Source organism: Gobius niger (genome assembly GCF_951799975.1).
Source record: "Gobius niger genome assembly, chromosome: 12".
NCBI lineage: Eukaryota > Metazoa > Chordata > Actinopteri > Gobiiformes > Gobiidae > Gobius > Gobius niger.
The window spans coordinates 18,304,126-18,330,689 of NC_136863.1; the positions used below are offsets into that span (position 1 = coordinate 18,304,126).

General features: G+C 40.2%; 1 protein-coding gene across 1 annotated transcript in view; it reads right to left on the minus strand.

Moving 5' to 3' along the window:
• Nucleotides 1–26,564, minus strand: part of smpd3 (sphingomyelin phosphodiesterase 3) — a 45,618-nt gene continuing 19,054 nt past the window's right edge. The window contains exons 2-10 of the mRNA XM_079567917.1: nt 20,486–21,063; nt 20,130–20,375; nt 18,931–20,017; nt 10,171–10,246; nt 5,953–6,114; nt 5,269–5,358; nt 4,161–4,224; nt 3,325–3,493; nt 1–2,717 (exon numbers count right to left, since the gene is read on the minus strand). Of these exons, the coding sequence (XP_079424043.1) occupies nt 2,616–2,717; nt 3,325–3,493; nt 4,161–4,224; nt 5,269–5,358; nt 5,953–6,114; nt 10,171–10,246; nt 18,931–20,017; nt 20,130–20,375; nt 20,486–20,787 (2,298 nt within the window). The 5' untranslated portion in view covers nt 20,788–21,063 and the 3' untranslated portion in view covers nt 1–2,615. The remainder of the gene's footprint in view (nt 2,718–3,324; nt 3,494–4,160; nt 4,225–5,268; nt 5,359–5,952; nt 6,115–10,170; nt 10,247–18,930; nt 20,018–20,129; nt 20,376–20,485; nt 21,064–26,564) is intronic.

Genomic DNA, 26,564 nt, shown 5'->3' on the forward strand with positions numbered 1-26,564 from the left:
GAGGGATCATCTTTGTTTTTGTTTTTAAAAAAGCAGAAAAAATAAGCAGTTTGTTGAACAAGCATAGAAAGAGAAAAGCTATTGACCCCCAGCCACGATGAACCAACTGTCCCCAGTCTGCAAGGCATTCATAAAAACATTAACAGACAGATGGTTGGAAATCAGAGCTGAAAGAGTAACAGAGTGAAGCATTCTTATCAATACTACAAGCCCCACTGGTACATGCAGCTACAAAGGCAGCTCTACTGACCACTACGTGTTGTGCTCTCATTTGGCAATTCAAGACATTAGTACAATTTACACTTTTCATCCGAGCTGCTTTGTGAATATTCATAAAACAGTTCTGCAAATTCCCAAAGCCTATAAAGTCATATTACTGCTTTCATGCAGAGAAAGCTTGAATGTCAAAATGCTTAAAAAAATTTGTGGAATTCAATTCAAGCATGCGTTTAAAGGTTTTGTATCTTGGGCTAAGGCAAGTGATATTTGTTTGTGTTTTGTAAACGAGATGACTGGTAGACTCCTGATTGGATCCCGCGCCCATGTCCATTGAATTTGCATGCTCTGATTGGTCAAAATATCTGTCATTCATTCTCTAACTTTCACTGCAACTTTACTTTTAAGTGTGATTTATATGAAATGGCTCAAACGAAATACTATGTCCAACAGTCGAGGACAATATAGTCAATAACAGTGAGGCTCACGGCGCCTAAATCAATACACACTCCTCACTCCTGTCAGAAGATGATACAGGAGCGGAAGCCAAAAGTTAATAAGATTATTGATGAATGACTGAAAAAACATTCAATATTTAACACACTTTTTTTTTTTTTTCATGTAAAACATTTTTGACATTGTCTCTCTCGTTAAATCTACCCTTGAATTGATGATTATAGTAACTGATGGTTTAACCTGTATCATAATAACACCATGTGGCACATTTCTTTTTTTCCCTTCGATTTAAGATTAACATAAAGATTTCTAATATATTAAAAGACATAAATATAGCGGATGTGATAAAGTGAAAAATATAAATAAAAGATAAAGACTCTCCATTTGCTCAGTTGGTGTGGCTGGAGTCCACAACATGACAGCATTTCTAAACAATAAATATTCGAACACGGGCTTCACTAAATAATGAAATCCAGATCTGTAGTGTGTGGCTTATTTACATATTTCACTAATACACAGTAAGCATTTGATCTATGTCCAGACGTGTACAAAATTAGCCACATATTGTATTAAACCTAAAGAAATGCGTTGAAGAAAGAGCCAATATAAAAGTATGTCGTAAGAAGAATATACAAATTATAAAAAGTTATGCAGAGTGACCAGTGGACTATAAAGAGAGATTAATTGTAATAATAGGACATGCATGCTGACACTCACGCAGATACATGCATGACCTTGTCCACACACCATATGTGTAAACTGTGTGTGGTGCGGGTCACTGTGAGCTGCCCATCAGGAACATTACGAACACGTTAAGCAGATGAAAAGGCTGTAAACAAGTGGCTCTGTAAATATAGTAACATCTGTCACTTGGGCAAGTAATTTAATCAGATATCACCATTTCGGGTTGTTTCATATCAACCGTGTGTCAGGGGCACAATGGAAACTGTTTTAAAACATTGGGCAAGGGTTCTTGAAACCCCTTTGAGTGTCATTTTGTTTCAGTGGCTGAATGGATGAAACGAGAAACAATAATAATTCAATGTAAAATAATAAGCGCTTGAAATATTTGACTTAAAGTATACTGTAACATGCGCTTCCCCTTTTGCAGGTGGTTGTTTTCACTGCACATCAAGGACACATGGCAGAACGGTATAATCTACTGTTAACAGCCACTTCTGCTGTGTCTTGTACAAACATCAATAGATCTAAATAATAAAAAGTATAAAAAGGTACAAAACACACAAAAAATGAACAATGCTTAGAAATAATAAAGGAAAAAAAATCAAATTTCTTTGATTTGTCTTATATCTTTTTTTGCTCATAACAAACCTCACTTTAAGATGAGTTTTCTAAATTTTTCTAAGGGCCAAAGTTAGACTTGTGTGAGTAGTACAACAGCTATTGGCATCGTAACTGGTTTGTACAAAAACGTTGTGAACGTACAAGTGCACAAACGATGTGAGTCCTTATTTGTCGCAATCATTCAGTCCCATTTTCAGGCCTGAATTTCACCTTCACTTATCCATGCACTCGTTACGACACATGTAACACCCCAGAATAACTTCAAGCACTGGCCAGTCACTATGAAGCTCACGTTCCCTGAAGGTAGAAGCAATGAAACGGCACAGGCAAAAACAGAAGGGCACGAGGAGTGAGAATGGTGTATCACTTGGCTACATGAACATGATTTGAAATAAGACTGTCTGGTTTCAGTTCAATGTAATTAGGAACATATGCAAAAGTCAAAATCCACCAAATTAAGTCCAGGAAGCTGAGGACGTCCTGATGCTTCATTTCCAGCTCAGGCTCCACCCTTTTTCTGACTCTTCCTGCCAGTCGCCTTCTTTCCTCCTGGTGGCTCTGTCGGTGGAGGACATGTGCCCTCCTCGTGCAGGGCGCTGTAAACATTTTATGTTCTGTATATGGCAGTATGGTCTGGTCTAAGGCTCGTCCTCTCCAGTGGACACAGCCAGTCTCATGGCCACAGACAGATGATCTGTGAGGCCTGCCAGCTGTGTCACAAAGTTGAACTCCTCCAGGTCCTGAAGGCGTAAAGAAACATGTTATAATCGGCCATAATCACAATAGTGATAAGAAGAGCAAATAAAAAGTGTATTTATGCAAGAGTTGAATAAATAAAAAGTAGCTTGCCACTTTTCTTTGTTTGCTTGACCACTAGGTGGAGGTATTAGTCATATTAGAAAAAGCACATAAAGACTTTGGGGGTTATTTACCAAAAGAACCAACCACAAAAGTGGATCAGCAGCAGAATAATTTGTGCATATCATATTAACATAGTCTTAGGGGCCCTAATAATGCAATTTTGGTGATCCCAATTGGCCCACAAAATAGCATATTTTCCTTTTCAGCTTGCACCTGCTTTATAGCACATTACTTGTTAAATGACCCCTTAATTTTAAAGTCTACACTCACAGATGGACATTCAAGTTCATTTTCTTTTAATCATTTAATGTGAATGGTTGATTCCAGAAGTACATTGTCGTCATGTAATAATAGTACGAGTAAATCCATTAGCCACACCTGGAGCAGGAATGGAGAATGAAGGCTGTGTATTAGCTCAGGCGTGTCTATTTCTAAAGAACAGTGGGTTTGTTGTGTTTCTAGTTATATGCTCTGTGTGAAGTGTACCAGTTTCCAGTCCGGCTGTAGGCCTTCATCGCTGTAGAGAATGTAGTCGATGCGGCGGCCGTTGCCCTTCAGGGGGATCTTCCTGCCCTTCTGACTGCTCCGGGGACACTGGCTCTTACTGGGGGGGAACACCAGGTACTCTTTTCGACCTTCCTCATTCTCCATCACTCTGATTCACACGGACATAACACTGTTACATGATGCTGCAAAACACAAACTCAGTCTTTGTCTGCGACATGGCTTTAAGTAAGAACACAACAAGGATAGAGCTTTTCTCTGGTGCGTGGCAGTGAACTGTGGCTGGGAAGCAGTGGTCTGAAATGTCATGACTCAGTCCAATCTCTTTGCACTGAGCTTGAGGGTTGAATTTATGGCGTCTCTGTATATGTGCTATGAATCTGAGACTCAGCAATCAGTACAGTCCAACATTATACTCCAAGATATGAAATTGCTCAGTACAGATTTACAACTGTGTTTGCATTTCGGATCAGATTTAATGGCAAACAACGTCAAAATATCCTGAAATCTTTGACAATTTTACATACGAAAGAGTGTCGTAAATGAGCGAGGCAAGCTGAATTTATCAAGATGACTGAAACCGGATCTCACTCTGCAACACTGCGTTTTATTTTTGTCATTTAGTTTTGTGCTGACTGTTCTTTTACTTACTGGACTGAGGCCTAGAATGGGAGATCCACAAGTAATTTAAATAATGAACTTCACAATCCATAAGAGGGCGCTCATTCTGATATACTACACTATACTTATGTAAAATCATAGATACAACCACTTTATCAGAGTATCACGTATCTCACATAATAGATAATTGAACTTACTTTTGTAAACTTTCAGGTGAGCCGACCTCATCATCATAAAGGCCACTGGGATCCAGCAAAGTCCCTGTTAGACAAGAACACAAGGTAGTTATAGTCCATGGTCCTCTTAACATGTTAATTTTCTAACAACTGAAAGGGGCAAAACACAATCAGGGCATCACTTTAATTAACTTCAGTTACAGCACTTTTGATTAGCACCATTCAAAGAGATGAATGTCTAGTTTTGACTTAATTGTCAATGCCAGTCAGTGTCAAGGATTTCTTTCATCAGGACTCGGCAGGGGTTAACTTGACAACAATCAAGTGCAATCAAGAACTAATTGGATTATACTCAAGCTTGACTTTTTCCTATGATTCTTTACCACAAGCTTGGCATTTGAGTTCACATGTGTGGATGCCGCGCCACAGTTCTTAAACACATGTTTGGAGATGGGTTGGGTTTGTGGTCCACATAACTTGGACTGATTTAAGGTTCTTGTTTGAAAGAAAATTATCATCATCTTGTCTTTGGAAAATGATAGATGATCAGAAGATGAACATTTTTGCATTCATCTTCCAAAAGTAATTGTGTCTTACCCTCAAGTGGTTTGCAATGGAGTGAAATTTTAGTTGGCAACATATAACCAATTTTAACGTGTACCTCAGGACACCACAATCATTTTAATGTCATGCATTAACACTACACTATATTAACAAATAAAGGCCTACGTCCTTGTCGAAGTGATCTGAGATGCCTCTCCAATACTGTTCTCCCCCAGTGCAAATACCATGTTCAAACAAACAAGGTCTGGTTAAAACATTCATTGTCCAGTGCCCACACAGCTCCTAAAATACTGCTGGCCTAAATACCTCTCATATCCAGAGCAGAGCTTCAGTCTGACGTCATTAATGCCACGCACCAACACTGCACTGTTTTCATTCACACAGGGACAACAGATTATCATGTCTGCATGGATATTATGGCCCACAACAGACAGAGGTCCACTATGAATCACTTTCACTATCCTCAATTCATTACCGGTACGTTGTAAGCCATTTTGTGAAACTGTAGCTGTACCATGCAGTTCCATTGTGTAGTGGACAATGCTAATGTGTGTGAAGTTCTTACCCAGAGCCCATGGTTTGTCCTCGCCGGGCCCCAGGCGGCAGGGGTCCTTGTACTGAGTAAAAAGTGCATGCTGCTGCTCCAGCTTGTCCTCTGGAAGCACACAGAATGAACAATCAGCTGCGAGACCACTCTGCTCTCACACAAGGTACAAAAGCACACTTTATGCACTGATATTAGTGCTACTACTGCTTGGCGCTTTATTCTGAAGACATTAATCATAGTCACACATGCTCATTATACTGATAAATAATAGGTGATCTGTAGTAATTTCCTAAGCCCCATTAAGACAGTGTTTCCAATGACAATGACAATGACAATGTGGTCACTGACAACATTTATTGTGACGATAACATTTTTTGCTTCTTGGACACTACTACTGTTGATAGCACACCTTTAACTTCACATGTTTTGCGTTATCATACTATCAATTAAAAAGTATTGAATTTGAATTTTTGTTGGCTATTGTAAATAATACTGGAGTGCACTATATCATCAAAACACTTAAAACATATGTGTGAAGGGCATGAAAACTTCACAGTTCGGACTTATAGACACTGTGGTAACCACATAATAACCTAAAAAATATCCGTACAGTAGCAACACTAGCATGTCAAAGTGTGTAAAATCTGTGCTTTTAGAGCGTTTAGTGCGGCTGAATGTACTGTAGGTCATGGTTGCTTGTACCTGAAGAGCAGTTGTCAAAGTTGAGGTCCCCCAGGACGACGTCAAAGGCCACGAGGTCTTCCAGGACTTTCTCTCCTTCAGGAGTCAGAGAGGACGCCTGCCGGAACTCCGTCCCCCACTGCAGCAACAGGTCCAGCTGCTCACAGCGCACGGATGCATCCCCTGGACACATGCAACAGTTACAGCGACGGAGGCGTGAGACCAGAGGATTTAGCTGTGAGGATTTTCTTCTTCTTTCAACAACAACCTTTTGATATTTTCAACGGCAAATGAAAAAGCACACAATCTTGCTTAAACCTCATCATCAGAATGTGTTTATGGACATGATTCATCAGTACAACTGTTTTCTCTACTGTTGTAGCATAAACCCTTTGAGTCCATATGTTTACATCACGATGAGTCAGAGCGCACTGCAATAGTAAACATTTCTACTGCATTAGTATATTGAATGTTCTGGATATTTAACACGGATCGTGCCAGAACATTCTATACTTAACAAACAGATGCCAATTAAAACACACACTTGTTTCGTAGTTAACATTTCCCACTGTTTCCCAGTAACAACACTTGAGTTTTGGAGCGCTCCGTGGCTGCTGTATTTAGTGCCATCATATGAGGCGAGATCTGGCTGATACTTGTTGGTTTTGGCTCGTGTGTTTCTGCGAGTGCATCCAATAAAGAGGCGCTGCAGACCGTAGAGAGGAGGTGAGAGGGAGAGAGAGAGAGGGTGGGAGGGAAAGGTGTGTAGAAGATCTAGTTTTCATGTGTTTGTCATGTGTGTGTGTGAGAATATATGTGTGTGTGTATAAGTGCATGTGGGCGGCCGTGGCTTTGATTGGAGCGGTTGCGGTTCTTGGACCACTCAGTCGAACCTTGGAGCTGCCTGTGGGTGTCTTTCTGAACAGTAGGTTTTTTGGAGTCTTTCTGTGTGTGAACAAGAACGGGAGGAAAGAGAACAAAAAAAGCTAGAAGTAACTGTCCTTGAGCGAAGTGCAATAGTTCTTTTCACTTATTCACTAGTACACCAGCGTTTTTAATACAGTATCAAGCAAAGGAATAGCAACTAGGTGTGGATGTGTGTGATAATTGATACTAGGATGGAAAGCTTTCATATTTTCTTTTAGCTGGGGTTTATTTAAAAAGTATATCTTGTCCATGTACATAAACATATTAGTAAATGCCCAGATTTTTCTCCTCCATACCCAACAAGATGCACAGATAAAGACTTAAAGGAATAGCCCACCGTTTTTACATACTGAGATATGTTCTTACCTTAGCTTAGACGAGTTTATTTGTACCTGTCTGGTCTTGACGCGTGCCCTCAGCCCTTTTCCAAGCGGATAACAAGAGGAACTATATTGTTAGGCGTAATAATACCAGGAGTACTTCGGCGTCCTCTTTTTATCCGCTTGGAAAATCCACATTGTTTAATTTTGTGTAACTAGACTTTATTGTGTAACACTTCACGTAACCATATTTAAATAGGGAAAATGTGGAAGGGCTTCGTAGCTTCTATCTTCACCTCATTTGGAGCTGTAGAGGAGAGGAGGAGAGGCTAAATGCTAATGCCGTCTGCGCTGGGTTTACGTGACTGAGGGCACGCGTCAAGACCAGACAGGTACAAATTAACTCGTCTAAGCTAAGGTAAGAACACGTCTCAGTATGTAAAAATGGTGGCCTATTCCTTTAACCAAGTTCACATTTACCTCACTCTACATATGTATCAATGCACGAGTCAATCATTGTCCAACTGATGTGGACAATTATATAAATAGTGAGTGCTCCATTTCCTTTCACCAATAGCTATGCAGCAAAACATCATCAATGCAACCTTTGACAGTAAATTGCCACATTATTATACAGTGTTTGTCAATGTTTGTGTCAATGTCCACTGTGTCCAAAAATCCATAGCAGTCTGACTTTGGTGTGTTTTTTTTCACGTCAAAACAAAGATAGTTACATAATTCACACATTTCACGTGCAGAAAACACCAAGTCGTATCCCCTGTTATGCCCCACATACTACAAACCCCACCTCCTCAGCTATGTTCCCTGAGGCTTTGTGCTGGAGTATCTTTAGAAACTGCATTGCCTTTGCTATATTTAGTCATGCCCGAAGTGTAGGAGGAGCCTAGAAATAGCCAAACGAAAAGGCGAGATGTGTCACGGGTAAAAAATGAGCGCGGCTTCGACCGGAGGCTTTAAATAGGACTGTGACGCCGTAAGTGGCGTCAGGCCGTCGCCATGGGAACAGGACCAGGCCATGTGGATGTGCCCCAGTCTCCGGCAACTACTGAGTTCTGGACAAAGAAGCACAGCCATGATCGGAATGAGTGGAGGAGATGATCCACTATGCACAATATGAGAAGAATTAATCGAGAACTGTCTTCAATGCAGCTCGAACAATATTATTGCTGTCAAAAAGAGGATAGCTGGAGGTGCTCACTGCATCTTTAGCGTAATAGGTACCAGGTGCTCTTTGGGGGATGCAGGCAGGAACAGATAAATGTAGACAAAAGTTTCCGAGGCACGTCTGGATTTAGTGTTTTTTTATTTAAATGCCGACACATTTTGACCCTTATGTCTTTGTCAAGGGAGTGTGATATATTATTATTGCAGTATTTTACCTTATGATTTCAAAACACGTTCAGTTAAATTTAACCAAATAATTAAAATACAAAATCAGCACCAAAACTAGTTGAAATGGAACTGAATTGGGACAATCTGTTACACATTTTTGTTTCAGGAAGTGTTAGCAAACAATGAGTAAGTCACAGTCAGAAAGAAGATCTCTGTCAGTATTGTGATATAATAAGGCTTCTTGTGTCACCTAATATTTCTATAACAACAATTTGTTCAGCCCAATGCTACTGCAAGTGGACTCTCAACACTTTCCTGTAGTGCCTAAAACGCTGCAGTAAAGTTGTTTTTTGAGCCAGTCTTCCAGTCATCTCTGTATTTTACTTGTTCAAACGTGTATGTTTGCACATTCTTCATGTTTCTCACATATCACCCTTGGTCACACATTGATTCATACCTAACAGGTGCTATGATGACGTGTCATCACTGGTCTTCATGTTATGTCTTAATATTATATGGACACTTAAATCACAAGAGTTAAAACACAACCATTTCTGGTAAATATTTGTGTGAGCTCTCAGTCATGCAGGAGTTCTCCATTGTTGACAAAAGTTCTTAAGCTGTCATTTATACTGAGTTGCAAGTGTTGAGGAAAGTTTCCTCTCAACTTCATCAGATCAATCCTGACAAAGCCACTTGAGGTGAAAAGCATCAACAGCACCATGGGTGGGCATTTAGTCCGAGTCCCTGGCGGTTAGGACCACAACATTCAGCGCTCCCACTGAGTGAAAATGAACCTGTCCTCAGCCTCAACAGGGATGCAGTGGGATGAACTGTATCAGGCTGTGTGGTCTGCCTGTGTGTGTATGGTTCTACGTGTAACCTCCGCCTTGTGGTACCCCATGTCCTCAGTGCATGGAGTTCTGAGCTAAAAAAAAAACATTTGTAAAGTGTGAAGTAAATTTCGTTGGGCATTTATTTTATTTTTATCTACTATCAACTACTAGATCTATGTTCAAACTTTATGGAGTGATGAAACACAAATCAGTTCCAACTGCCTCAACGTAAACGCAAAAATCACATCATTACAAAAAAGAGGCCAACGCACCGACCTTCAGAGCCAATAGAGCTGCCTCTATGAATGCATATTTTTACTGTTTTTTTTGTGTTTGTATTTTGTTGTTGTCCACTGTAAAGCACTTTGTGACCTCTGTCTGTGAAAAGCGCTATATAAATAAAGATTACTTAGTTACTTACTTACTTACTATGGTTGTATTTTATCAGAATTTCATCCTGACACGGCAACTGGTGGGAGGCGAAACATCCTTAACACTAAAACAACCCAGTACAGATGACTACTTAAGAACTTCTGCCGGCATTTCCGGTAAAATTCAAGGGTTGATGTTAAACACTTGTCTAAGTCGTCTTGATAGAACATAACTGACCAAAACGTACATTAAGTTAAGTTGTTATTTTTATTTTTATTTTTATTTTTATTTTTATTTTTATTTTTATTTTTATTTTTATTTTTATATTATTATTATTATTATTATTATTATTATTATTATTATTATCATTATTATTATATTATTATTATTGTTATTATTATTCAGTCTTCAGTTTGACTTGGCACTGTTACCTTCTATGGCGTGGAGATGTGTACAGGTGAGGTATCCCACAATCCTTTGCTCCTGGTGAGAGGTGCCCACGTGGACCTGTGAGATTCAAACACAAATATCAGTCTGGAGTCATGTCAGGTGAAACACAGCAGGGTGAACAGTGGAGATCCCTTTGGGGAGCACTAATGAATCACAGTCTGGCGGCAGCTGCAGCAGGAGAACAGTGTGAATGAGAACGAACATAACAGGCTCAATGAGAACTGCTTAATAGACCTTTAATGAGTGTTAATAAAGATCTGTGGAGGAGGAGCAAAGACAGAGATGCAGTAAACTGATACCAAAAGTAATAGTTTGGAATAGAATTATTACAGAGTTCTGCTTTAAGTTGAATCATTTGGTAAACAACTAAGCTATGTTTCTGTGAATGGTGTCACAAGGTACTGTATAAAAAGCCACAAAACATTTTCAAGAGAAGAATTAAATAATATCATTTTAATAAAGTTTTAAGTGTTTAAGTGTTGTCATCTGTGAAAGGGTTTTCCATCCTAGAGAAATGTTGTCTTCATCTGCACTGGTTGCTCAGAAGTTGTAATCAACCAGTACAGATGACAACTTGAACAACCCTTCATTTATCATTTAAGTTATAAACGACTAAGTACCTTTGCACTCTGTGATCAAAAACTATTATGACATGTTTGACGGTTGGACCTGCATCCAGACATGCATTAGCACTCGCTGCTGCATTTGGCATATGAATTATAAATACTCTATGTCAGAAAAAACCATACATCAGGGGGGACCCAGTCAAGTCTCGATTCACCAAGTCGGTTTAGAAGCAGACGTGAGTGGGATAGTTAGGCTTACAAATTGCCTTCTAAAATTAAGATAAGCAAAAGACAGCCATACTAACAAAACGGAAAGCTCACAAACTTTCACACACACAAAAAAAAGAATTGTCTCTGAAGTGAGGCAAACTGTCATAGGGCATTCAGTCAGTGTCGCCCACCGCCAGCATTAAAAGTGAAAACCTCCTGGATAGGTGTCGGTAAAGCTACAGGGATAGAAATGGGAAGGATTGCAGATAAACTGAGCGAAGTCTTATTCAACAGGCAAAAGAGGCATACAGTAAAAAGTCACACAATTACCAAGACAACTGCAGATCACCATGTGGATGAAATGTGACAACTGACACTGAACTTGGATTGTTGGTAAGCAGTCAATGTCAAACATTTATCATTGATTAGTGTTCCTTCAGACTGAACAAAAGAAACACAACTCATGAAAAATCCAGCAATTAAAATGTGAGCAGTTTTATTGTTCAAACGATTGCACACAGGAAGGAGTTTGTCATTTAACTATTGTCAGTGTTACAATAGACAAGTGATAATGCGTGAGCATCTTTTCCACATTGTTTCCATCACTTTGTGTTGTTGGCTTGATTCCACCTGGAATGAGCCCATAGTAGAAATGGTGCCAAATACGACAAAAACAGATGCCGTCTTTTCTAATGTAGAACACAGTCATTAAATATAGTTGTCTCTGTAATGGCAACAATTTATTCTGTTATGCAGTTATAGCTGGGCGATTTTTCCTTCACCTGTTCACTGTGTACAGTTTTTAACAACGATTTTTAAACATGCAAATGTTTAATACGGTGGTGCGGCAGTTAGTTCGCTCGTGCTTCAAGGTCCCGGGTTTGATTCCCACCTGGACAGGGCCTTTCTGTGTGGAGTTTGCATGTTCTCCCCGTGTCTGTGTAGGTCTCCTCCGGGTACTCCGGTTTTCCCTAACACTAAAAACATATTATATATACAATAGGCCAGGATGAATGAGAGTGATGGAAATGAGCCCATACAATCCGGTGTGGTGTGTTTACATGCATGAGACCCATGCACTGTCGCGACCAAATAAACCAATAAATTCATAAATAAAGTTTAAAAAATCTATTTTCTGAAAATATGAATTGATCTGCCTTGTCAACTCGATTTTTAATTGAAAGATTTTTTGCCCAGCCCGAGCAGCTATGTATATATTAAGTATTTAAGCTACAAAATGTGTGTAAATGGAAACTGCGTTTGAGCACATAATCAGACAGAGGAGTCAGCGAGGTCGGGTTTCACACTGAAAGAGCAGGACAGAGCGCGACTGTTGAGGAGTGTGGAGGAGGCTGATTGTGCGTGACTTTTAAAGTGGAGGGATCTGGCTCAAGTGCATTATCATAGGACAAAGCAAACCTAAGAGGTTTAGTCACTGCTACATAAGACAGATAATACAACAAACCAGCCTGGTATGAAAAACATTGGTAACTGTCTTTTGAGGTAAATATTAAACATATTTTTATTTTTACCTGCTGTAGTGTGAAGTTATTTTTTGTCTTTTTTACTAAACTCAGGTGAGCTACATCAGACGTGTAGCAATAAAAGCACTAAAGCAAACAGTGCTTTACAAAGATCTCTCCTCAAGTGTGCAGCAGCTTGGAGCCGACACACAGAAAGCAATAACAAAACAAGAGCCATGTGTGTCCAGGGAGCTGTATTTTAACGTAGGACATATTAAACTGTAAAATCAAAGCTCAGAGAAAGCCTCGTGAAAAAACTCTGAACAAAAGCAAATGTTTATTTTAACATATACACTCTGGAATTAAAAAGCTAAAAAAAACATTGCTCTGAGCATTGTGCACCCGCGTAGCTACATGCATTATGCTTCGGTAAAGCCTGTGATTTTGGAGTCAGACATTAGACATCTTTGCTCAACCACACCATGAGCGCTGATTCATGTGTATCCATAGCAACACTATCAATAATATGCAACAAAACACAAAGTACTTTGAAATGTTGTCAAAAAATGTCATTCCACAATATGTTCTCACATTACATAATAACAAAACTAATGGAGTTTTTTGAAAATGTTATATATTGCATTGCTTGTTAGTAACCCCTAAAGTGGCGGGTTGTATATATATGGTAACAATGCTTCCAAAAAAACAATTGGCAGATGGTTATGTTTTAAACTTTAGACTGCCATCGAAGTACGCCCCTCATAGTCCCCCAGTCCAGAAAAATGCAAATGAATGACAACATACTGTAAAGCTGCATCTCATTTTTACATAGAAATGCTCGCTGTGAGAATAAAAATAAACCTATTAAAATGCAGATTAGCCATGTTATTCGGGATTCCTAAACGCATTTTCGCAGGAGTTCATAAGTGTTCACATAAATGTAAGTGACATGCCATTAAAGTCTGTGAGGGAAGAGCTGTGGCATTTATTAAAGGCAGATTAGTCAGAATCCTGTCTGAGAGCATAATGTTGGTTTAGACAAATTGAGCTTCATGACCAATAATGGGACGTCCATTTTATCGTAGTCCCTAAGAGGAAAAAGGCGTAATAAATTGTCACATTGAATCATTTGCTTCTATTTGATCTAAAGACTTAGAAATAAAGGGAGGCATTAATAAATTAACTATGTGGTATGATTTCAAGCTTGGGGTGAAGATAAGATAAGATAAGATACAGCTATAACAAAATAGCATGTGATGTAATAGTAATAATACATTATGCTGAATGCCACTTGTTGAGGAAACAAAACAAAAAAAAGAACACCGTGACCTTTAGTAAGAGCTTTGGTTACTACTAGCAACGCCCTTCCAATGTATCATAAAATATTGCATATTGTTGTATATTATTAGAGGAAATGTTCGTAGACTGAGTTTCATAAACATTCCCCGAGGCCTCTGTCAGCTTCCGAGTGCAAGCGCGCCAATTGAAGCAGAAATAAGGAGCTGAAATATTCATACAGAAGTGGCAGGGGAAGACACAGCAGCACATGAAAGACCATGACGCCTCATCAGATCAACGGTGAAGGGCTTTGTGCTGTAAAGACAACAAAGACGCAAGAAACGGGGCACGGATAACAAGAGAAGATCAGTGCAAGTGATGTGAAATATGTGAAAAAGCAAACATGCTGTTACAGATCCCAAAGTAGGCTACACTTCAACTTTAGGGCTTCAACTTGAGCTTGTAATAGATATAGGGAAGGAAAAGATGCACCACCTGGGCACAAGGGGGAACAGCAGCTTCAAGGCAGTGAACGTTTCCCCTTGATTTGAAGTTTTGTCCTCACATCAGCAGACTTTCGAGGGAACGGGGAAACAAGAGCAGGCAAGCAAGGCAATCAGAATTCTGGTGCGCCAGAATGTGATAGACATGTGTGATAGAAATCAACTACTTTCCTCCTTCAACTTTTCTTTTCAGCAAATCATTGGTCTGCAGCAGTATTCAGCAGTAGGTTGGTTCACGATTTAGAATGTGATGTCATAATGTCAGGTGGAGGGCAGGGGCCAATACAACTCTATGGGAGAAATACAGTTCTCCAAAACGAAAACTGACAAATGTTGTTCCTCATCAGTATTTGACAGTGATTGGATTCATAAACCTGACATATTATTTTTATGTCTGAATCACGCTCATGTTTTTGAATATTGTCACCACTTTTGGACGCTTTTCAGAGAAAATAATTGGACATTAGTTCATTATGTGCTGACAGAGGTGACAATGAACCTTGATACAGTTTTTCTTGGATTCTTCCAGTAATGACTGAGATATTAACCAAAAACTAAGACAAAAAAATCTGCAATTCACCATAGTTACCACCATAGAATTTTCATTTGCCTCCACCTCAGTTTTAAACTATAGGCTCTTTAGAATGTTGTGTGGCCACATGAACGCAACCTATTTGCACAGTTTTCTTTCTTTTTATTTGTGTTGTTTGACCAGTTGCTCAACTTATTGCGGCCTGTTGTTATGTAGGACTGGATTTAACAATACCAGTATGTTATTGAAAGGGTACGACTGGTACAGAAAAAACAAAAGTACCAAAACACATGTTATATCCTTAGTGGTCCAGGGACAACATTTAAAGTAGTGACTTTGTGGTTTCAGCTCAAATAAATGATACAAATGCATGGAATAAAGTAACATTCCTGTTTTCTTTGTAAATAATAAAGCTTTCAATAAAGTGTTTCATGGAAGTACACAAGCCCTTTACACTAAACCTCAACAAATGAATGTTTTCTACTCCTGGACCATGTCACTCCTCCAAACTCCACAGAACTGACTGTCCTCCTGACCATAAAAAACCCCCAAAACAAACAGAAAACAACTGAGCAGAGTTTAGACATCCCACAGTAATAGACAAAGTTCCATATTTCGAAAGGGCTTCATGTTTTTCCTTATGCAAAGACGCTGCGATCGTGTCATGTAAGGTTAGAGTGCTGCGTTTGTCTCTGTCTAGGTGTGGCCGAGTTCACATGAGGCTAAAACAATGATGGAGATATGTTTCAACTCAATCTGATTTATGTTCACACAGTTGCTGCAGCAGCTACGTCGAGTTAAAATGAAGCACAGGAAATTAGATTTAAAAGAAAAATAAAACACAACACCGGAGATGACTTGCTGAACTTTATGTGCGAGGCGATGGACAAAGATCAAATAACTATATCAGTTATGGGAGTTAGCTGCACAAAGTTACGCGATCATCTTCCACCACAAAGTCATTTTAGGAATTTGCGTTCCAGCGAGAGCAGTGCCAATTACTCGACACTGGACCCTATGTGATGAAGTAATCCTAGACAAAAATAACAAGTCATTGAAGAATTTGGTTATATTCCAAAAGTAATCAGCTAGCAACAAGTAACTCCTTTAAATAGCAACTCCTGAATAAAAAAAAAAGAAAGTAAAGTTATAATAATTTGCTTGTGAGATTGAGATTATTATGTGCACACCACTCAAACTATCTCTTGTTTACTCATTGTATTACAACCTTATACACAGCCTAACAACGGCAGTCCTTTGACCTAGAACATGTGCACACCGTGACACTAACCCATTTGAACAGGTCAGTTGGTTTGACCTCAATAATCAGGGGTGTCCTGGTCGATAAAGGCCAAGCGTGGATTTAGGAACCCTCCATTGATTTCCATTTGTCTAAGGCTTAATCCGTGTAATGCCCAAACTGCTATATTTACTCACACACACGGAGCCGTCTCTTCAACCGTGCATTTAGCAGCCTGAAATAAATAATTATGAGAGCAGATAAATGTTGGGGGTGAAAAGCTTTAATTACTGTGCCACTGCCCGGCGCACTCTTCAGGGAAACATTTTTAATTTATACTCTATCTCTTCTCCTCTGCCTCACGTCACTTCTTCACAATGCAGGCTGACGTGTGACCGCTCTGTTGTCAAGAAGATCATCCAATGGGTTATCAAAAGGACAACTACATGCAGTAAATTCAAAAGCAATCCAGGTCTGTCATTGGAAATAACCATGGATGATGAACTAAGTTATATAGATCAGGTGTAGGTTTTGTGCTTCTCACTCATCTATCTCCCTGCGTGGTTTCTGGGCACACTCTCACAGATAGGATAGATGCCTGGACAGTGTGATCCTCTTTGTGTGTGCATATGTATAAATATGCTTCAGCACCACGGTGGTTGTAACCTGTGCTGTGTGTTAAGCCTGGATCATGGTGGTAGGGGGAGCTTGAGAGAGAAACTTTCTGTATATGGTCGTCATTGGAGCCATCAAAGAGTCTTATTAAGGCATCTTACATGTCAATGATTACAGAAAATTAAATAAATGTGCCTCTTTTCCCATATCTATGCGACCTGGAGCCATAAATCCCCAAAACCTGTGCAATTGCTCCACGTGGAAGTCCTCAGTGTTCATTGTTCAACCCCCTTCGTGTCAACCTGCAGTGCCGTTTGGATTGTTATCTTTGCATGCCACAATAGTGTCTAATGCTTCTCTAGCCGCATGTCCCCATTGGGAGCACCGGGTACTTTAGGACATGCTCCGTGGACTATGTTGTGCCACACAATGACTTCGGATCCAGAAGATTACTGGTCTACATTCAGAGGAACAAATTGCTGTCTTATAAGCAACAACGTGAGCCAACAAAACGTTGATTCAAACAATGGGAAAATTTGCACTTGCCTGGAAAAAATGTTGTAATTATTGCTTACCCATATTATTTTTTCCTTTTGCGTAGACAATGATAAACTTCACAATATATATATCATAATAGATTTGCTTTCGAAATCCGCAAAAGAAATGCTTCAAGGAACCCTTTTAACATAGTGTCTGAGTAAACATCTTGTTCATTAGCTTCTATCAAAGCGAGCGCTGTGAACACACCTTTGACCCCAGATACAGTACTGGCTCTTTGAGTAACAGCCACAGACACGAGCAACATCAAATGGACCATGTTTAATAAGATTCAGGCGCCAGAGGAGTCAAGGCCTAATGAGCCTGGGTCACTAGGGGAAGAGGATGCTTTTGGACAACTGCCCAGAGTTTGCAGCTGCAACACAGGGGCCAAAGCGGCAAGATATCTGCATACTGTATGCCAATACCAATGCAATACACAGACCAGGCTTACCACTAAAAGATGCAAAAACACCATGGGCTACTATTTTAATGTGTTTTCTTGTTAGCTTTGGTAATTTATGGGTTAATTTTGTCCTCACTGATGAAATAAAATCAGAGTTACAGGAGTCAATCATAGACCTATCAAAGTTGTTTTTCTCATCATATTTGTTGTTTTATCAGAAGAAGATGCAGAAGAGGTGAGCGCGCTGGCTTGTGGGTCATAGAACATGACACGCAATAGAAACTGAGAGCAGCTGGTAATCAATGCACCCAGCTGGTGGCTTATGTTCACTCTCTATTCCACTCACTGATCGCTTCAGTCTCACTTCAGTATAAGAGTCAATCAGGTTCAATTAGAACAAAATACAGCAACATTTCAGATGACAAGAAGAGCTCTAGCACATCATTCAGGAGAGCAAAAGCAGAGAAAAGCTCATAAATCAGTGGCATTGCATCCGCTTCAATAGAAGCTTTAAATGCAGATTAAGAGAGAGTTTTAGTCAAAATGTAAGTAGAACCTTGCTTCATCTCGGTATATCTCTGCAGGCTTGATATATGGAATAAAGTGGAGCAAGGAACAAATGTGTGCGTGACGTGTGATGATAGTCGCTCATTCTTTTTGCACATACTTACAGTATTTTCAAAAACAAGAAAACCAAGCATACTTCACACTCACTGCCATATTTTGAAAGCTCCAAAAGAACGTCACATTGTTGCCTTGGCTTATTTCAGTTTTCAAACATCCACATATCCACACGCACTCATCAATGCACCGGTGAAGGTTTTCAAAGTGTCTTTCACAAGGACACAATTGAAGCAAATACTGGTCAGAGCTGTGATCGAACCATCAAATATTAGATTAGTGTGGCTGTGTTTGTGTGATTGACTGGTAATCTGTCATGTGTGCTTGCATTGCGGATGGAGAAAGATGTTCAAACAATCACATCAGACCAATATACGGTAAATATCCTGAGAGAGAAAAAGGAGCACTTTCTGTAATTTCTGTATGAAAAAGGGTTTTTCTAGAAGTGCTTAATGGTTGTGACATTTTCAGGCAGGGCTATGTTCTGACATTTCTGCCCAGACACAACTAACTAATTAACTAAATATAACCGGTGATAATAACTAGGCTGAAAAGGTCAAGATTTCAAGTGTACACTAACATTCAGTAGGTTGGTTTTGAGCCTTTCTCTGTCATTTGGGAATTTACGAACCATTTTGTTTGAATAACCAGTGTGCTCTTTAATTTTACCCTCCTGAAATAGCTTTTCGAAACTCTTTTTTTGCATGAAAACTCATTTGGTATAAGATCACACTGTGTCTAGTGAGTTTAGGGAACAGAAATATACAAACCTTGGCAAAGAGAGCTCCCTTAGCTGCCAGCGCGTCCTCGCCCCTGCCGTTGGGATAGCACTCAAAGCGGGCGTCCAGGATGGGATATCGGCTGGCCAGCATGAGCCCACTGTTGAGGAACTTGAACCTGGAGCAGCAGCTCTTCCAGCCGTACTGTCCCACATCGCTCAGGATGTAGGGGAAGTATCTGTGCAGTTGCCGACGCAGCCTGGTGGTGGAGCCGTGGTCGAAGACTTCCTGTAGAGCCAGGAAGTCCAGGTTGGCAGGGAAGAAGGCAGAGATATCATGGTCGAAAGACTCATCTCCGTGTCGTCGTTTTCGAGCGGCTCGTTTGAAGATGGACGTTCGTGGGACATGTGACAAGGTATTGTTGGAATACATCCCTCCGTCCCTGTCACCATGGTAACGGGCGAGTGACTCCCGGGACGCCGTCATACTGCCTGTGTCTGCAGGTGGCTCAGACTCCTCCTGTTGCGGCTCAGGCTCAGGGGCACTGATGCTGATCTGCACCCCAGCATTATGGAGGGGGCACGACTTGGACTGGGCCCCTTCCCCGTGCATGGGGCAGTTCTGTTCTCCCCCAGCAGATGAATGCATGATGCAGTTATGATCTCCACCAGCAGAAGAGTGCACAGGACTGGTATGATCTGCCCCTGTGGAGGAGTGCAGGGGGCAGTCATTGTCACCTCCAGTAGCAGAATGCAGGGGGCAGGTGTGATCAGCCCCATTTGAGGAATGCATGGGGCAGTTATGATGGTCCGGGCTGCCGCTCTGGCCCCCTGTAGACTGATGTAGAGCACAGTCTGTGGCTGAGCCCCCGTTGTGGACAGGACAGTCTGAGATGGAGTGCAGGGGACAGTCTGGGGCAGATTCTGTCCCATCCTGATGCAGGGGGCACGGGGTTGAGCTCTGCTCCACTGTGGGGTGGGCAGGGCAGTCAGTGGCACCTGAGGAGTGGAGAGGGCACTCGGTGAGGGGCTCAGTCTCACTTTCAACCGGCCCGCTGTTGCTGTGGCTCTGTTCTGGCCGGTGGTCCAGTGAGGAGGTGCGGCGGAAACCAGTGGCCAGACTGCAGAAGGAGGCAGCGCTGCATAAAACAATATGAAGTTATTTTGGTACATTTCCTAAAAGTTTGTTGTATACACAGCAAACACATTGCAATATATAATATTAAAGTTAAGCAGTCTGAAGGCAGGTACCTGATGGAGGTGTTGGTGGGGGAATCGATGTAGATTTTGATCTGGGGTCTGTTAGCTCCGTTGCGGATCCTCTTGCCGACCTCCCGTGCTCTTCTGTGGGTGTCTGACAGGTTATTGAACCGGGCCAGGGAGTCAGGCAGCAGGCACACATTAGCACTGCAGAAACAGAAGCTCCTGCCCTGTGGCTTCCATTCTGAGAGACCCCCAGGTCCTGCCTGGCCCTGCTCCGCCAGGCTCCTGTCGAGTCTGTAGAATCGTATAATCATTTTACTATTGTGTGAATCTTAATTTCCAATAAAACATTGCAAAACACACACACACACACACACACACATACAAAATAAACTGGCACTAACTTGATGTAGGTGTAGAGATAAGGCTGGCGCACGGCCTGCAGTGGGGCCCACAGGATGAAACCCAGCAGGGCCAGGGGCAGGGAGAGCAGCAGTAACAGCAGGTAGACTGGGGCCCACACCAGCACACATAGACTGAGGAAGGAGCAGGGATCTCGGGAGCGCTGACGTTTCTCGAGGGACGTGGCCACACATGACGCCAACAGTCGGTCCAGTAGCCAGTAACAGGGGAAGACAAGGCTCCACGATAGGCCGTCCAGGAAGTGCAAGCACGCACTGGGGTATGGTGTACTGTACAGAACCATCTCCAGCTCCTAAATCGTCTCTTAATAATATATAATTTCTTCTACAGTAAAACAAACAACTAAAAAGACCACAGACCCTCCCCCCACAGTGGAAAAGCTCACTACATGGTTTGGTAGTGCTGGGTCAGTCTCAGTGACACCGCCCTCTACAGGAGGGGTGAAAGATGGCAGTCTGAAAGCAGGGGGGTGCCATGGTGACCGCCTCCTCTTGAAGATGAACCTCCGAGCAACAGCAGGCACTACGGGGATGTCTGGAGAGAGAGGCTTCCTCAGCACCTGCACAAACATGAAAAAAACATTGTTACATAATCTCATTGATTAACCATCTGTCTGTCGGCCAAAATGTAACTCAGCTGAAAACAAAGCTAAACAATATTTTCAGTGCACAAATAATTGCTGGTTTCAAGTCTATGTTTGTTCCAAGTCAAACACTGCATCGTTTAACAGCAGCAACACCTCCCCCACCTTAGCACCAAGCATGAAAGTCAACAATACTAATTTCTTCTGACAAACTTTAATGTTGCTATTGTCTAAACCCAGAATTACAGTCATGGTTTAAGTGTTGAGGCTAGACCTCAATCCCCGGTGTACCAAGATTCAGCGCAATTACCGTGAAGGCAGCACATGGAGCAGTACAGTCCCGTTGACAGCATTGGTTTGTAGGCAGACCACAATTCAACCCCACATACACAGAGGCTAAAAAAAGCAGTATGCAAAACATACAAAAGGACCACTGAAGCCACATGACAGCTGTTGTCACAAGAACAATGTTTAGGCAGATGGCTGCAGTTCATTGCTTACCATTTGTCAATACATAACTTTTCTGAAATACTCACATATGAACAAATGAAGAGTTCATTTGCAAAAACAGATACAGTAAGTGCCATTGAAAAAACTCAACTTGCAAATTTCTTTTTACATAGCAGTGCTTTTCATTACCAGGTGTTTCAGTGCCATGAAAATGTAAAGTCACTTGTTCTTAATCAGATTAACTTTAGTTTCACAAGTGTCATCTGTAGAGTACAAAACGGAGACACAGTATCTGCTTTTGCAAATTAACTCTTCAAATATACTTCAATAAGACAAATGGCCTATTTTACTTAAGTATATACTATAGGATCTTAAGAGCACAGCAGGATTTATTCTACAAACAGTGTCGACCTAATATTTGATTCTCAGAGAGTGACTTGACAATAATCAGAAAACAAGCTCTCTTTTGTCAAACGCAGTAATGACTCATGTTCTGACATTGAGGTTGCTTTTTAAGAGCCTTGTTCAGGTCAGTGCTACAGTGGTGCTGAGTGACAGACTGGGACCTTCTCGGATCGCTGGCTCTGACCGACACGCTCGTCTGTCTGTCGGCAAGCTCATAGTCCTGATGTGTGGATGTGGCCAACATTACAGGGTCAACTGCTCAAATAAAGCCACAGCGCTCCTCCTACAGGGTGGAGTGGTGAAGTTACATTTACTCAAGTTCATGCACTTCAGTAACAGCTTGAAGGAACTGTACTTGCTGGAGTAGTTTAATCAATCAGTACTTTTACTTCTCTGGAGCAATAGTAATTTAAGTAAGTTATGTAAGTAACATAACTCGTACTTGAGTGAAAAAAAAAATTTTGCGGTACAAAATGAAAATGGTCGAAAGAACCACTTCAGCTAAGACATGATGTAAATCGATGTAAGCACACAGCAACAGAAACTTGAATGTTTTGTCTACCCAATGTTCAACAGAAATGGCTAGAAACATGTCTCAAGAATGCACTAGTTCACAAGGGCACAAAAACAGAAAAATATACCAAGTCAACAACTGTTGATGTGGATTTTTTATTCAGTCTGCAATTTCAGTTTTGGTTGAAACGAAACCTAAAGCTCCTGAACCAAATGTCTCCCACTCTCAAACAGCACCAGAGAGAGGAATACAAATTTAGAACAGAAAAAAACAGAATCGAGAAGAATAAACCTTGCTGTCTCCTGAGGGAAATTGGCACACAGAAAAATCACATTGAAAATACATTCTCAATAGACGAATATAAAAAGTATTACTGAAGGTGTGTTTTTAACTGACTCTCACAGATCCAGACTGAAAAGTGGAGTTGGTGCAGTGGCCAAATATTTTAGATTTTTGCAAATTGCTGCACAGTATACTTGGGGGAAAACAAGAAAAAATATATAGAACATAGGCTTTAAACATCAATATATATATTTTATTTTTCACTATGACACATTATGTTGTTCAGAAACATAAAGTCTTTAAGCAGAACTAAGTAACTCATGCCCCTAGAGGCCATTAGCGCCACTGCATGTGTCGTAGCATGTTGCGTCTTTTTTTTTACTCATTAATTGTCTGTGAGTTCAAATAAGTTCACTCAAACTTGGCAGTAAACACTGCTAAAGTGGCGCTAGCCTGCAGTTAGCTTTGCCCATTAGCCTGTTAGCTTCTTCTTCATGATTCTATTAGTGTGTATTGCGCCTCCGACCCGATGCGGGGAAAGTTGCAAGTGTGGTTTTCTGAGAAACCAAGGGGAGATGAAAGACCTCCCCAATCATCCCATTAACACTTGCATTACCCCTAGAGGGACTATGAAGAGGATTTATTAAGGTAAACAAGTTACTTAGTTCTTCTTTAAAGTAGGTCTCAAACACTATCTACAGTCTACAAATTAAACTCTTTTGTGAATTTCAAACATGACAGAGCAAAGCTCAAAGCTTTCTGAATCTGGACACAAACATCAGGCAGTGAATATAGCTGATATACACTGCTGCCTTATCAGAAACATAATGAGTCAGAAAAATGACACAAGCCGGAAATGCACTGCTGTTTACTGCTATTAACATTATAGAAATGTCAGCGAACAGGGGACTGACAAAACATGTATTCACTGTATCACAGACTTCACATACTGGACTGTATGTGCTTTGTGCAACAGTGATATATTTTTAGGTTGTTGGATTTGGTTGGGTTTTCAAAATGGCATTAAGCATCTCTATACTGTCTCAAACCTTCTGTGCCGTGTGTATTTTGTTATTGTCAATATACACATGCTGTGGTCAACAAAAAATCCCCATCTGGTTGATTGTGTGGTCTCTTCAAAGATGTTGTTAGTCCAGTCAGTAGTCATCAATTGAATCCGGTATACCGCGAAACACAAAGCTAAAAAAAATCCATTATCTGACAAGTCATGGTTTATAAGAACACAAATCAGCGTTGGTTCCTTTATTTATTCAGACAAGGGTATTGATCTGTTCTGGAGAGTCGTTTTTGTGGCTGAAGCGTAACAAATGTGTCAAAAACTACTGCTTCCAATCCTGCCAGCAACATCCATTTCTCATTCACTTTAAAGCCTTCAGCATAGTGAGAGATGCGTCTCTTCTTTGTGCATGATCGCTGCTGGGCTGTGCACACCAAGGACACATGATGAATAGGCAGAGCTCACGGTATGTGTAGAGGATTTGAGCGAAAGTGCAATGGAGCTGCAGTTATATATTGATCAATGCTCTCAAATGTGAAATGCAGGCATGAGAAGAGGAGAGGGGGGATATATGTACAGTATGTAGGGCTACACTTTTACTGCAACAGATTAAATACGAAGGATACTGCTACTGGTGGTTTAAGAAAGAGGCATTGGCCTTCTTTGAAAAAGGTTCATACTGTCTTTTTTAAACTATTATAGACTGTTCTTTTAGTAAGACAGAAGGTTTGTTTAGCTGCTTTACTACACTGCAAAAAGTACCCTACTAAAAACAAGGTGACTTTTTTTTTTTTAAATATGACATTTTATCTTATTTTAAGGAAAAAAAATCTGCAAATTTAAGCAAATAAATAGCGAGAATTAAGCAAAATGTCAAAATAGTCCAAAGCAAAATAATTTCAGAAAAACATTCTTATTTAGTGAAAAATTGTGGTATTTTACTTAAATGTTGCTTGATTTAAGCAAATGTTCTAAATTATACCAATTTTTGAGCAAAATGTTCTTAATATTCCTAATTTGAGAAAGAAAATGGTATCACTGGTATCACTTTATTTTACACCACCTTGATACATTGTACCAAACTAAATTTAGTACAATGTAATGTGCTCTGTAACAATCTGTAATAACTTGTACCTTGTGTTAGTTTAGATCTTCTTTAAATGCAACATAATTGTCCGCGGTGGACTACATTTTTATTTTGAGCACACCAACTTCTTATATCTTGTTGCAATTGCTGTAATGTCTGAACAATGTTAATAGATGTAGTTATGGAATAGATACACTTTATTTTGAGTGTAAAAATAAAGAATTGGATGTATTATCTATCTGAGAGAATCAGTTCTTAAATTAAGAGTTGTGATCTTATTTTTTCTCAAAAAAAAAAAAAAAATCTTTGTCTAATGCTGAAAAAGATTCAAAAAGTCCTTCTGTCTTGTTACAAAAAAAATAGCATGTTTTATAGCAAATATATCTGAACATGGCTAGATTTCCTTAGATAAGATTTTTTTTTCTCAAGAAAACTTTGCTAGGCAAAGGGGAAAAAATAAGAACTTATTTCTGAAAGTAAGACATTTTTTTACTTGCTCCACTTTTTGCAGTGTAGTTTCAATCACTTCCTGTGATCTTCCTCAGAAGCGTCACCTTCTATAGGTCCATCTAGGTTTTAGTAAAAAGTGAAATACAAGAAATTAATTGTTCCTTGTATTGAAGGCAAAAGTCCTTTACTTTCTGCGAATAAGGCTGAACAACTACAACTGAATCCAACATCTCAATGGTTGAATGAATGAATGAATGAATGAATGAATGAATGAATGAATGATAATCGTAAAGACTGCAATCATTAGGCGCCGCAATATCCACTCACAATAGAGTCTTGTGTAAAAGCTCTGTAGTTTAAACCTATCCAAACATGTTATGTAATGCATATGTTTCTTTTATAAATTTAGCTGTTCATATTTCTGTGTTGTCACGATGTTTACCTGCCTGGACCTGTTTCACATGTGCACGGGTAATAGAGTACAACTTCTTTTTAATAGAGTACAACTTACATCAAATCACAACTGCATACTTGCCAAAACATAAAAAATATATTTACTCAAAATTGTGGAGCACTGGCCAGTGCTGAGCATCTCTGAAGTCCTAAAGCTTAACCAGTAATCAAGTCTTGAACTATCTTGCTATGCAGCTAAATCCAGAATGGCAGTGTATATAAATACTCAAAATTCAATAGTTGCAGGAACGCTTTTGGACTGAAGTGATGGATTGGAGGAACAGGAATGACACTGTCATACGATACAAAATCTTTTCACACCTTATTCACCCTGAAATGTTAAGAGATGGGGCAGCAGTTCAAATTAAGCACTGCTTAATGGTCTTTGTTTCATATAGCAGTTTCCTGGCAGACTCTCGGCTCACAAACATAACACAGAATGACGTCACACGGGCTCAGCATGGGAGGCGTCGTCATGGTGACCGCTAACATGCCGCGCCGGTCTCCACTGACACCAATAAAGTCTTCATCAAGGCCTGGACTACTGTACATGCAGCATATTGCTCTGGAGCTGCTCATTCAAATTGGGTTGAGATGGCCCGGACATCATATTTCTTTTGCAAGAGAGGCCACTTTAAAACCTTGGTAGTGAGGGTAAAACAAAAGAAAGATTTCACAAATAATGAACAAGAAATGGCCACTCTCTTTCCAGCCTCATGCACAAAGTATTTAGAAAAAGGTGCAACAATTTACCAAAAACATGACTTTATCGCTGTAACACTCATTGTTACATCTCTTTAGTTGATGTTCATATGGAT